The following is a 14290-nucleotide window of genomic DNA, read 5'->3' as shown; positions in this document are numbered from 1 at the left end:
TGAATAAAAAGTTCAATGCTCGAAATTGACAGATTAAATCGCTTACTTATTATCATAATATAAACAACTGCAAATTAATATTTTAAAATTAATAATAGCTGATGTGATTGTGTACAGGAAGTAATACGAAAAAAATCTCTAATTTCTCTAATAGAACAGAAGTGTGGAATACAGATGTTAAGGCTAGATACTTTTTATATATATAAATAACTATCAAAATGGTTGACATGGGGGCTGAAGTTGGCCAAAAAATGAGGGTAAGTTTAAATTGATTTTATTGCTTATTTTTCATTAAAACTATTATTTATTTTCAGTCAGCTATCAAGGCGAAACTAACAGAATTAGACTGCTATGTTGGTGAGTCATAATTTATATTTTGTCTAACTTTTTATGTATAAATTATTGCAGATGACGAGTTACCAGACTATATTATGGTAATGGTTGCTAATAAGCGTACCAAGACCCAAATGAACGAAGATTTATCCCTCTTTTTGAATAGAAAAACATCAGTCTTTGTTGATTGGCTTCATATAGTATTAAAGAAACTTAAAGAAGTTTCGGTAACCAATTTGGGTATGATTATAATATGCATATTCGTGTTTAATTTATAATTTATTCTTCTTTTGACTAATGACTTTCTTACAGTAGGACTCTATGATTTTGTAGTTTTACCTACATGTCCTGAGAATCCTTTTTCAAAGTATTATTTACATGTTTATTTTATGAAAATATTGTTTCAGATGTTTACAAGAAAGCTAGTAAAAGAAAATCCAATGAATATACAAATGCAAAAGTACATCAGAAGAAAATAAAAAAAGAATATTGTAAGAATACTGATGCAATAATTTTCAAACAGGAAATGGAAAATAACCAAGATAAATCTCTAACAGATGATTTACCTTTGAATGTAAAATCTCTGACTGAAAATAGAAAAATTGTTTTGATTCCTGATAAACCTCAAAATAGTCTTAATCAAAGCTTTGATATACCCTCATTGTCTGAAATTGAACAGCCATCTCTGATGGAATTGAAAGATATTGAGTCTCAAATAAAAAATGTTAAAAGTAGATTGGGTTTTAAAATAGACCAAGAGGTAGATGAATCTGAATTGCAACAATTAATTGAAAACAATAAAAAAATACCAAATGAATGTGAGATTTCCAGCAATAGGAGGCAAGCCATTAGGGAGTCAAAATATGGAACAAATTCCAATATAACAGGGATAGAGGATAATCCCAAAAGAATTGAATTTGGTGATACTAATGATCATTCCTCAAATGTTAGAAAAGAACATTCTAAAATTATATTTTCCAAAAAGGACTTTAGATCACCTTCAAGATCTCCACCTAGGAAGAAATCTATTCATGATAGACTTGGGACATATGGTGATGAGAAAACTAAATCAGTGTTGAGCCGACTTGGAAATTATAGTTTGAATGAGAAAAAAGAAGATTCAAACACAAAGAGAACACATTCAAAGTATGTAAAGGAAAGGAAACTAAAGGAAATTAGAGTCTCAGATATTAGAGAGAAAAACAAGAGTATTCTAGTTAAAAATGGAGTGTTACAGAGTGGAGGAGTTAAAGATTTACGTAGTCAACTATCAGTGGGTGGATCAGTGATGGCAAAGAACAAGGTAACCAAAATTATATTTTTAATGAATGTTAATATACAGTGCTGGCAAGTCGGTATCTCGGGATGTAATACCAATATGCTAGTACAAAAACTTAATGAATGCGGAAAGTCAAACCAAAAGCAAGAAAGTTATAATAATCATTTTCATTTGTGAAGAAAATGAATTTGTGTGAACAAATGATCAATCGACTGTTCCAATAAAGACGCGATATCCTAAAAAATTCCGATAATGGCACTACCGTAAAAATATCCCCAACTGAAAATATGGAAAAACATTAATCTTGCTTCTCACAAAATGCTAACTCAGAATTCAGATAATTTAGACTGAAACATTTCAAACACGTCTACTTGTAACTCCCTTTCGTCAATGGGGCGTTGTTAAGGGAATTTTCTCTATTTAACTCATGGTATTTCATCTTTGTTCCTGGCATTGGATATTTACAAAATCAGGTGTACCGTTGCCAATACTGTATATTTTGTAATAAAAATATATAGATTTTTATTAGAATTCTTTCCATTATTCAACTTTTTGCTCTGAAATTACAGTTTTTAATTTATGAAATTAACAATGAGTACAATATTTAGTACAATATCCAAACGAGTAATATCGTATGATATTAATTATTTATCTGGTTATTTAATGTATCAGCAATATAATTGCCATCAACATAAACCATTGTCAGACAGAAGGTCTCCACGCCATTACGTAGGAATCATAATCGAAAGTAACCCAAGGAGAATGATGTCATCAAGGGAGGATAGCGATATACCGGTTTCACCCTTATTAGGGTTCATCAGTACCGCATAACCCTACCCAAGATGACAAACAAACGAAATAGCAGGCATCTTATTGAACGCTGGCAGTCGCTAGTCAGTATGAATTACTGAAGAGCGCCACCCAGCGGACAAATAACCTAACTACCTCCTCCATGAGTACCTCGAAAAAGCAGAATCCCACGTCAACAAGGAAAATCTTCCGTTTTTTAGCCTAAGCGACATTCATATTGAAAAATAACAAAATAAAACGGCTGTTATTTGGATATAATTGATGAAATTAACAATGAGTACAATATTTAGTACAATATTCAAACGAGTAATATCGTATGATATTAATTATTTATCTGGTTATTTAATGTATCAGCAATATAATTGCCATCAACATAAACCATTGTCAGACAGAAGGTCTCCACGCCATTACGTAGGAATCATAATCGAAAGTAACCCAAGGAGAATGATGTCATCAAGGGAGGATAGCGATATACCGGTTTCACCCTTATTAGGGATCATCAGTACCGCATAACCCTACCCAAGATGACAAACAAACGAAATAGCAGGCATCTTATTGATGCCTTCATCAATTATATCCAAATAACAGCCGTTTTATTTTGTTGTTTTTAATTTAGTTTCACGTTTAGAAATATCAAAAGCAATGTGAAAAAAACTAATTTTCTAGGATTTAAAGAAACGACTTGGTTTATCTTCTAAAGTTACTATTCCACCAATGGATCCACAATTGCTCGAAGATACTTTTAAAAAACGAGAGGTTGTCAGTGTCATCAAGGTTAAACCTAGGATTTTACCACCAAATGTTCAACAAGCCAACAAAAATCTCCTTTTGAAGGCTGTTGCCGACGCACAAAAGAGTATAGCGCAATCAAAATCAGTTGGACAGAATCATAAGGTCAGTTGAACTTTTTTAATAGGTATATTATATTATTTTTCATGAAATTTGCTATATTTCAGTTTACCATTTATCTATTTATTTTATTTGGAGATTTTAGTGAAAGCAATTATTTTCTAGAATACTTCAACCATTTTTGGTAATCCAGATGTGAGATATAAGGAAGATGATTCAGAGTTACTTGTACATACTGCCAAAACACGAAAAGTATCAGAAGTAGGAAAAGAAATACTCAAACAATTCTTATCTAGTCAAAGCGATGAATCTTCAGACCAAGAGTATATACCAATACCCATTAAAAGAACAGAAGCCAATGTAAAGTATGTCCCTAGTTCTCTTGATAGGAATGTGGAAGAGAATGATGAAAATGCTGAGAAAAAACACAAATTCATTGTTACTTTAGATGGAATTCAAAAGAGCGATATGGTTGCGAGATTATCTGTTAAGGATAGACTCGATACTAGAACACTTAGATCACCAATTATCTTTGATGTTGACGGTGAAAGTACTAAGACTAAGAGGAACATACCTCAAGAACTTCCGACAGTTCCCGTGACTATTTCCAAGAAGAAAGAAAAATGTAAATACTATCCGTCATGTAAAAATGGAGAAAGGTGTGAATTTATCCATCCAGCTAAAATGTGTGAACAATTTCCATATTGCAAGTTTGGTGATAAATGTCTCTACATTCACCCAAATTGCAAGTTTGGAAATTCATGTACTAAGAGAGGGTGCCCTTTTGTGCATTTGAACGAATATGGTAAGTTTCATAATTAGATTATTTTTTTTTATTTATTTTTTTCCCTATAATTTGTATCTTAACATTTTACCTTTCATATTTTACTATTTTCTTTTCAGGTGCTAAAAATGCAATTTCGGCAGTTCCAGTGAAGACGCAGGTTCTAACAGTCCAAATTTGCAAATTTTTTCCAAAGTGTACAAATCTGTCTTGTTCTTTTTTTCATCCCAAACCATGTAAATATGGAATTTATTGTAAGAATCAATCAGGTTGTAATTATATTCATTCAGCTTTTTCAACTTCTAAAAGTCTCACTTGGAAAGCTAAATAGTTCATTGTTAAAAATTATATTCATTTAATGTAATAAAATTGTACAGCGATTATATAAATAGAAGTGGAGTATTCAATGTAGAATTGTTTTATTGGTGAAAATTAATATTATTTTGGTTTGTATCATTTTTTGTAGATCAATTGATTTATTTATTTTTTAAGAATATCTTATTTATTATAATTAATAAATATTATTTTTGTTTTGGAATTAATATTTTCACATTATTGAACAATAAACAAAGAAAAAAGGCTAAGAACAAACCCTCAAGTAGAATTGGTAACCGTTACCCTTTCCGCATGATTATTGAACAATAGTTGTAAAAATCAATAAGTACTGTACCGTACTTGGTACTCCTTTCAAAATTTTCTACAATATGACAAATAGTAACTGAATCATGTCGTCTACGAATTCTTCTTAAATTTTTGTTGGTATTCACAAATAAGCACAGATTTTGATAGAAAAATTTTACAATTTCTAAACGTTGTTGAAGCGAGTATCTTTCTATGATTAAATGACATAACCTACTGAACAAAAATGACATAACCTACTGAACAAAAATGACATAAGAATACGCTCTATTAGTGTGACGTCACACCGCCATTTTTGGTTCTCCTGTCAGTGTTCGGAATCCAAACAAATAAATTGTCATTCAAATTAGTACGGTGTCGTTGAAGGAATTGGCTTATTTTCATAAATAAGAGTATTTGAGGAACGATTTCAGTATTAATTGATAGACAGAAGGAACGAGGTTAATACCAGTAAGTTTGAATCCTGTATCATTCCCCAGATTTTGTATAAAGCCGTGTTTATTAGTTGAACTTCAAGTTCGAACTTACTGGCATTAATCTCGTGCCTTCTGTCTATCAATAAATAGTAAAATCATTTCCTAAATAACCTTATTTATCAAAATAAGCCAATTTCTTCAACGACAACGTACTAATTTGAATGAAAATTTGTTTGTTTGGATTCCGAACACTGACAGGAGAACTAAAATGGCGGTGTGTGACGTCATCACTAATAGAGCGTATTGTCAAAAATTATAAAGTGTTGCCATATCTTATTATTCCTGTTGGAAACCTCTTCATTTAAGCGAATTGAAAATATTCTTTTTTTATACATATATGAAATTAATTTTATGGCATTCAGATAATTTTTCAATTCCGGAAAAATTACCCCCACAAGCGGGACTCGAACCCGCAACCTACGAATAACTAGTCAGACGCTCAGACCACTAAGCCATCGAGGAAGCTGAATAACGTAAAATTAATTTCATATATTAACACACAGACGTTAAAACGATTTTTTATTCTCTTTTAACGTGAAAAAATTGCCTATATGGTGGAGTGTTCCCAATGAATAATATTTGAAATTGAAATTATTTTTTATCGATCTGTTGAGGAACAACAACAATTGACCTGCCTCAAGTCACGGAAGAATGTCAAACATGGCTTATATCATTGCGAAAGAACTACCTACATACGAGAATTTTCGATTTACTGCGTTTATGGACTACGTACTGACTATTCCAGCTGAATGAGGTAATCTTCTACTTCCATCAATGGATTCGAAGTTGATATAAAAGACATTAAGGAATTCACTTCGCAGTCATAGAAGAAATCTTTCAGTGAATTCTAGTTTGTTCTTGTTTCAAAATCAATCAAAATAAAATGTTAAGATCTATTGTAAGTATTTATCTGAAAAGATTTTAGTAAAATAATTCGTTTGGAATTCTCAGACGCTGTCTGTAAAAAATCATATAATAAATTCAAAATCAGTATAAAAAATCATAATGAATATCTAGTCCGAAACGATTTAGAGAATATTACGGCAAAAAATATTAGGTACATCTAAGTGCAGGGTGTTTCACGTAAGCAGGTCACTGGATTTTGTGGCTTAAACTTTGGGCAATATCGAAAAATGACCCATCACAATGATAGTACTTTTCAAGAGCTATCCAAATAAGTTATCGGAAAAACTATAGATCCAAGGCATGAAAAGTTATTGAGGAAAAACCGTTATTTTTCCAAATAAAATTTTTTTTTTTCAAATTTGACTGATTTTCAAAATAAGGAGGTCTGGAGATTATTTCTCACCAATTGTTTCTCCATTTCCACTTTCGGTTTTCAAGGAAACAGAAGATTTTTTCGTGCAAAATATAGGTACCGGGTTTTTCACCATAATTTGACACCCCTTTAACTTTGTTACTAAGAGAGGTACAAAAAAATGTTTTCTACAAAAGTTTCACGGAATCGACTAGTGTTTTTTAAAATGATTTCACAAAACGAAATATATACAGAGTGGGCAACATATTGATTGCAACTTCATTTTTTCAAATGGAACACCCGGTATATTTTTCTATATTTGACTAGCTCTTTTTCCCCTGATTTCGAATATAAACATATGTTTGGTCTATCTCTCTTATTCTCAGTACCACAGAGTTTCAAATTTTAAGAACCACCTGGCAAGCAAGTTATCAGTTTTTAAGTGGAAGGCTGCGATAACTCAAAATGCCCTTTTTTGAGTTATCTCGTTGGCGACGATATGACATATAGTCAAATTGCCAACGAGTTAACTCATAAAATGGCATTTTGAGTTATCGCAGCCTACCACTTGAAAACTAATTACTGAGCATGCCAGGTGGTTCTTAAAATTTGAAACTGTGTGGTACTCAGAATAAGAGAGATAGATCAAACATATGTTATATGTTCGAAATCAGGGGAAAGAGAGCTAGTCAAATATAGAAAAATATACAGGGTGTTCCATTTGAAAAAATGAAGTTGCAATCAATATGTTGCCCACTCTGTATATATTTCGTTTTGTGAAATCAATTTAAAAAACACTAGTCGATTTCGTGAAACTTTTGTAAAAAACATTTTTTTGTACCTCTTTCAGTAATAAAGTTAAAGGGGGGGGGGGTCAAATTAAGGTGAAAAACCCGGTACATAGTTCATTTTCCCTTATTTTTTGAATGCTCATTTGATTCTGAATCCGAACATGTGAATACATATAGTGGTAGTTTATATTCATTTCAAGCAATTCCATTCAAAATCAACCTGAGGAAATTCAGATTGCATAGTCGGAAAATATATCCTGTCTGTGGTTCAATAAATATATTTGATTGTCAAGCTTTGGAGTTTTCATTCTCAATTATAATAAAAGCTTAAATATAAAGATTCTATTATAATCTTTCCCTCTTTCTTCTTCAACCACGATAGTGGCTTCTATTAGAATCGAGAATGAAACTTAAAAAATTGACAGTTTATAGAACCATAGACAACATGGATATATTTTCCGAATATGGAATCTGAATTTCTTCAGGTTGATTTTGAATAGCTTAAAATAAATATAAAACACACACTTTATTTACATATTCGGATTCAGAATCGAATGAGAATTCAGAAAATATGACAAAATATTATGAAGTATATTTGACAGAAAAAAAAATCCCGTTTTGGTGAGAAATTGTCTGTAGACCTTATTTCGAAAAACCAGTCGAATTTGAAAAACAATTTTTTTTTGTTGGGAAAACGGTTTTTCCTCAATAACTTTTCATGCCTTGGTTCGATAGTTTTTTTAATAGCATATTTGGATAGCCCGTGAAAAATACTATCATATTGATGGTTCACTCTTCAATTTTGCCGGATATACCTATTTACAGTTTTGTGGTCCCCAAGATCGCAATTGGCGCATTAAAAAAAAAGCTCAGTGTTCTCTTCATTTTTTAGGTATTCAATTAGAGACAATCATTTCAATTTTTATAACCGATAATTATTTGAAAACTTCCTTTATTTCCATTTTCTCGCAATACGCATAAATGCTGATCAATTATTTCTAATCGAATTCCTGAATCATTTCCATATCCTCCAATTTTATAAATTTTTAAACTGAAATTATGCGATTAAATCTGACATTCCCTTCGAATCAATGATAAATATAATTCTTCAAATCGAAGACATTATCGTGAATTCCACTTTGTTTTGCTTTTGTGATTTCTGACTTGATTAAATCCATAATATCAGTTTTATTCTACAAGGACATTGATTATATTAATACATATCATATCAAAAGAGCTATGAATTTAATCGATTGAAGTTTCAAAATATAGGGTGTTTTTTTTAGAGCTATAGAACTTTAAATTGCAATAAAACAACGATGGATCATTCGATTGACATGAATTTTATTTGTCTGCAAGATAATCTTGTGGCATTACATTTTAAATATGATTTCTGGCATATGACCGCCACGACTGGCTCGGGTGTAGTCCAATCTGGACGTCCAATTTTCGATGACTTTTTCCAACATTTGTGGCCGTATATCGACAATAACACGGCGAATGTTGTCTTCCGAATGATCAAGGGTTTGTGGCTTATCCGCATAGACCAATGACTTTACATAGCCCCACAGAAAGTAGTCTAGCGGTGTTAAATCACAAGATCTTGGAGGCCAATTCACAGGTCCAAAACGTGAAATTAGGCTGTCACCAAACGTGTCTTTCAATAAATCGATTGTGGCACGAGCTTTGTGACATGTTGCGCCGTCTTGTTGGAACCACAGCTCCTGGACATCATGGTTGTTCAATTCAGGAATGAAAAAGTTAGTAATCATGGCTCTATACCGATCACCATTGATTGTAACGTTCTGGCCATCATCGTTTTTTAAGAAGTACGGACCAATGATTCCATCAGCCCATAAAGCGCACCAAACAGTGAGTTTTTCTGGATGTAACGGTGTTTCGACATACACTTGAGGATTAGCTTCACTCCAAATGCGGCAGTTTTGTTTGTTGACGTAGCCATTCAACCAGAAGTGCGCTTCATCGCTAAACAAAATAAAATGGACGTAGTGCGCGATACGTATTCCGCACAGAACCATTATTTTCGAAAAAAAATTGCACTATTTGCAAGCGTTGTTCAAGCTGTCTATTCATGATGAATTGCCAAACCAAACTGAGAATAAATCACTTGTCAGCTGTTAAATCGGTTGCCATCTTGAATAGTAATGACAAATTAAAGTTATGATAGGAAACTGGAACAAAAACCATGTTTATGAGACTTTTTCCTTAGAATGATCCGAAGAATCTATCATTTTCGTTTGTAACTCCAATTTAGGAACAACATGTATAATGAGAATTAATTATTTGTGCGCTAAAGGAGTGAAATATTTGATCTAGTTATTTCTTCCAATGTTTCTCAATTTTCCTTTTACCCTTTATTTTAGAAACGAAGATTAATTACTTTTTATTTGATGGCCTTGACAGTCGAAGCGATAAAACGTAAAAACCAACCAACTTTCTGTTTTTTTCAGATTATTATTTGCTGCGGCTATCATTTGGCTGCTGCAGCAGCAGTACCAGCTTCAGATAATGGCTATCATGGACTTAATCTAGACGACTACTCACTATTGAAATCACAACTTGCTCCACTTTATACAGAACCGATTTTCAAAGGCTATCCACAGCCCCTCTATCTTTCACCACTGCCAAAAGAAACTTTTCTTCCTGCTCCCATATATGCACCAGCAGCCTCTATTTTCAAGGTCCCTGCACCAATCTACACAGCACCAGTTCTCAAAGAAGCTGCCCCTGCAGAGGCCGCTGTTCCTGTTGTCAAAGCTGTTGCTCCTGTTGTAAAAGCCGTTGCACCTGCTACAAGTTACGCCAGCGTTACAAAATATCACATTTCTCATGGTCCTGCAAAGAAGGTAGGCTGAAGGAGTGAGTACAAACCCTTGATTTTGTATGAAAAAACCAAAAGGTCGCAAAGTGATAGTTTCAGACGTTCTGAAGTTATGGCCGAAAGAAGATATTCTTCAACTGATGCACTGCGAAAAACCAAATTGTGTCTTTAAGTTCTGACAGAAACAGAAATCCCATCAAATTTGTATGAAAAAACCAAAAGGTCACAAAGCAATAGCTTCAGGCGTTCTGGAGTTATGGCCGAAAAAAGGTATTTCCCAACTGATGCACTGAAAAATAAATTGTGTCTTCTTTCGGCCATAACTCCAGAACGCCTGAAGATATTGCTTTGTGACCTTTTGGTTTTTTCATACAAATTTGATGGGATTTCTGTTTCTGTCAGAACTTAAAGACACAATTTGGTTTTTCGCAGTGCATCAGTTGAAGAATATCTTCTTTCGGCCATAACTTCAGAACGGCAGAAATTATCGCTTTGCGACCTTCAGGTTTTTTCATGCAAATTTGATGGAATGTCTGTTTCTGTTAAGAAAATCCTATCATTACATTTGAAATTTAGGAGTAAAATGAACAAAACAATGAACTTCTGACTTAGCGCCCCCTATCGAAAGCAGTAAAAACAAATTTATCATGACTATATTTTGTCCTCAATCAACAAGATATTATCTTTCAGACGAGATCTAATTTGCTCAAAAATGTTGAGCCAAACTGAAGTTACAGTCGTTTCAATCTGTCAGATTTCTCCCTTTCACCTACCCTTATTTGATGTCGTAAAATCGAAAGTGGCAATTCAAAAAGATAGAGAATTTTCCAAGGATTACAGTGATGATATTTTTTTCTTCAACTTCATATGAAACATTTTCGAGTAAAATTCATTTTTCTACTCGACGGTGGCTATTACGCCCCCTAGCGGTAGAGGTATGAACTTCAAAACAATTTCCAGTGTGTTCTCTTGTATACTTTAGTGGTAATTTTTTTTATCGCAAGTCTCTACGATGAGTGGATCCTGAGATATAGCCGCTTACCTCGCTTATTTGCCCACCCTGTACATAATTTCGAACATCGAATCGACATAAACAGTGAATCATGCTTTTTTTTTTTTGATCCCTTCAGATCTATAAACTGGTGGAGAAATTTAATCATTCCCACACATATTGTGTTGATTTCGGCAAGCCTTTGAAGGTTGTGTCAATATTTCTCAGAAACTTATTTTATTCGAGAAAAATATTTAAACATTTGACTCAATATTATCTTATTATCAACAATTATTTTATCCACTTAGTTCAGGTAAATTGCTTGTTTCCTTTTAAGACAATTCAGAGAATTCGCAAGTTAATATAATGGAAGTTTTTGAGAACTCGTTTTCTAAACAGATCGTTGTATCATTTCATCACAATGTCTGTAATTTTTGAGCCGAAGATGGTTGCAAACGATAAGATCAAGCAGATTCTAATTGCTTCTGCATCCACCGTATTCGCCAGATCTGGCCCCCAGCGACTTTTTCCTGTTCTCTGACCTCAGAAGAATGCTCGCTGGAATAGTTATTTATAATACAAGTGCAGAAGGCATTGATATACTTCCACGAGTTCAAAATTCAAAAACGAGCCACGAAGTGGCGAGTTTTGGAATGAACGAGTGGTAGAATGAGCCTTCTGTACGAGTATTATACATTATTTTCTCTAATTCATTGCATTTTCATTGAAATTAATGAAATATTTCCATAAATATAATTTAGTGATTTTTGCATTAAAAAATGTTGGTTGGCAGAACTAATTTCTTTAAGGCAAATTGATGAATTGACAGATAAAGCCGTGGTGGAAAGTTCGGAGTACCAACATAGAATAATAAAATATAACCATGAAAACTGTGCGTTTCTGATATATTCTCGCACGATTTTGTTCTACAAGATGTGGAAGAATGAACGGAATAACCACAGAATTAGAGAAAGAAATTTAGCGCCAATGAAGAAGTAATCGCCGAAACTGAGGCCTATTTTGAAGCGAAAGACAAATCGTACTACAAAAATGGTATCGAAAAGTTGGAAGATCGCTATAATCGCTGTATCGAAGGCAATTATGTTGAACAATAAAATCGAATTTTGCCAAAAAAAATGTGTTTTACTATAGTAGACCGGGAACTTTTCAATTGGCCTGTTAAATGGCTCTATTTCTGCTTCTTTACAAGTCTATAATTTTGTATAAGTAGGAAAATTTCCTAAATATTTCACTTCTTCCATAATTTTTTGTATTGGTGGTATTTTATTGATTTTTCAATATACGAGGTTTCCAACGGAAGCATGAAATATTACAATGAAAGGCAATTTATTTTGAATATATTCAGTTCTGTTTGGTCACGCCATGTTCTGAAGTCGTAATTAGATCATCAAATGCGCCTACTTTTCGTTTTATTATATTTTTCCTATTAGTGGAAATGGCATGAAGAAAGTAAAATTATATATTTATTGGAAAAACTTCTCAATCCAATTCCGTGATAGCCAAGAGTTTATTAATTTTTCAGTGTCACTAAGATATTCCAAATCTTGATTGATGTAGTTCTAGTTTTGATAATGTTTGTTTATTATAAAGGGTGTTTTTTTTAGAGCTATAGAACTTTAAATTGCAATAAAACAACGATGGAATATTTGATTGACATGAATTCTATTTATCTGCAAGATAATCTTGTGGCATTACATTTTAAATATGATTTCTGGCATATGACCGCCACGGCTGGCTCGGATGTAGTCCAATCTGGACGTCCAATTTTCGATGACTTTTTCCAACATTTGTGGCCGTATATCGGCAATAACACGGCGAATGTTGTCTTCCAAATGGTCAAGGGTTTGTGGCTTATCCGCATAGACCAATGACTTTATAGCCCTACAGAAAGTAGTCTAGCGGTGTTAAATCACAAGATCTTGGAGGCCAATTCACAGGTCCAAAACGTGAAATTAGGCGGTCACCAAACGTGTCTTTCAATAAATCGATTGTGGCACGAGCTGTGTGACATGTTGCGCCGTTTTGTTGGAACCACAGTTCCTGGACATCATGTTTGTTCAATTCAGGAATGAAAAAGTTAGTAATCATGGCTCTATACCGATCACCATTGACTGTAACGTTCTGGCCATCATCGTTTTTGAAGAAGTACGGACCAATGATTCCACCAGCCCATAAAGCGCACCAAACAGTCAGTTTTTCTAGATGTAACGGTGTTTCGACATACACTCGAGGATTAGCTTCACTCCAAATGCGGCAGTTTTGTTTGTTGACGTAGCCATTCAACCAGAAGTGCGCTTCATCGCTAAACAAAATTCGCTTATGAAAATCGGGAACAAGACAATCTCATTTGCACTATTTGCAAGCGTTGTTCAAGCGTGAGTCTATTCATGATGAATTGCCAAACCAAACTGAGAATAAATCACTGGGAGAGGCAGCTGTTAAATCGGTCGCCATCTTGAACAGAAATGCCAACTTAAAGTTATATAAAAAAAAACACCCTTTATATCTATTTATTTATTCAAAATACATCCATCAGGCCGAGGTCCAGTAATAGGAACATATCAAAAATTGGGTTTATTGATTACAGAAAGACTTTGTATTTGATGATGGCCTTTTATGATATTCGTTATTACAGTATTAACCTTATTTTCATTCAATGTTTTTTCAGGTTGTTGTTCCTGTTGCTCCAGTTGTAAAGGAAATTTCTTACGATAATTTGTATGGATATCATTGATTCTATAGAAGCCACTCAAAACCTTGGACTGATTTTAATTTAATTGTTGTATCTTCTTTTGATATTAAATAAATCATAGGGTGTTTTTTGTAATCCTACTTTCTTGTGATGCTTAACCAGTTTATCGAATCTTTATTAATTTCCGCTACACAGTTGGTTAATAAGTACCAAAATTTAAAATAAATTTATTTATCACAGCTACCTAACTGAATCTTTATAATAATTTGGATTTTCCTGAGAATTACTATAACAACAAACCAAAAAGTGTAGTACTGAACCAGAGTTTCTATTTAAATTTTTCTAAACTACCAGTGGTTCACGAAAAAATAATTCTGGAGGAAAGAAGCGGGCACCGTTCCAGAAAAAATTCACCCTGTATATTTGCATTTAAAATTAGGATATCACATGATGAAAACTTTAATTGGAATATGCCAATTCAAGTTGAATATCTTGTGAAGGGAAGGTGCTATGAGAGAAAAACTT

The 14290-nt window shown here is 33.2% G+C and overlaps 2 protein-coding genes across 3 annotated transcripts; both read left to right on the top strand.

The window, feature by feature from the left end:
* Positions 1–16: 16 nt before the first annotated feature.
* Positions 17–4462, top strand: LOC123685496 (zinc finger CCCH domain-containing protein 14). Of its 2 annotated transcripts, none has more exons than XM_045625216.1 (7): positions 17–257; positions 315–353; positions 409–573; positions 741–1636; positions 3089–3316; positions 3437–4076; positions 4175–4462. In XM_045625216.1, the coding sequence occupies exons 3-7, from the start codon at positions 432–434 to the stop codon at positions 4384–4386; spliced, it is 2118 nt and encodes a 705-aa protein (XP_045481172.1). In that variant the 5' UTR covers positions 17–257; positions 315–353; positions 409–431; the 3' UTR covers positions 4387–4462. The 2 variants fall into 2 exon arrangements, with proteins under 2 accessions (XP_045481172.1, XP_045481171.1); XM_045625215.1 differs by having other exon boundaries at positions 315–357.
* A 1461-nt stretch (positions 4463–5923) lies between these two features.
* On the top strand, positions 5924–13889 carry LOC123684439 (proline-rich protein 2-like). The gene is made up of 3 exons (XM_045623703.1): positions 5924–6068; positions 9691–10086; positions 13742–13889. The coding sequence occupies exons 1-3, from the start codon at positions 6054–6056 to the stop codon at positions 13805–13807; spliced, it is 477 nt and encodes a 158-aa protein (XP_045479659.1). The 5' UTR covers positions 5924–6053; the 3' UTR covers positions 13808–13889.
* The last annotated feature ends 401 nt before the right edge of the window (positions 13890–14290 follow it).

This window comes from Harmonia axyridis, chromosome 7 (assembly GCF_914767665.1).
Source record: "Harmonia axyridis chromosome 7, icHarAxyr1.1, whole genome shotgun sequence".
NCBI lineage: Eukaryota > Metazoa > Arthropoda > Insecta > Coleoptera > Coccinellidae > Harmonia > Harmonia axyridis.
Note: the sequence above shows the minus strand (reverse complement) of the source record. Positions and strands in the feature narration are given on the sequence as shown.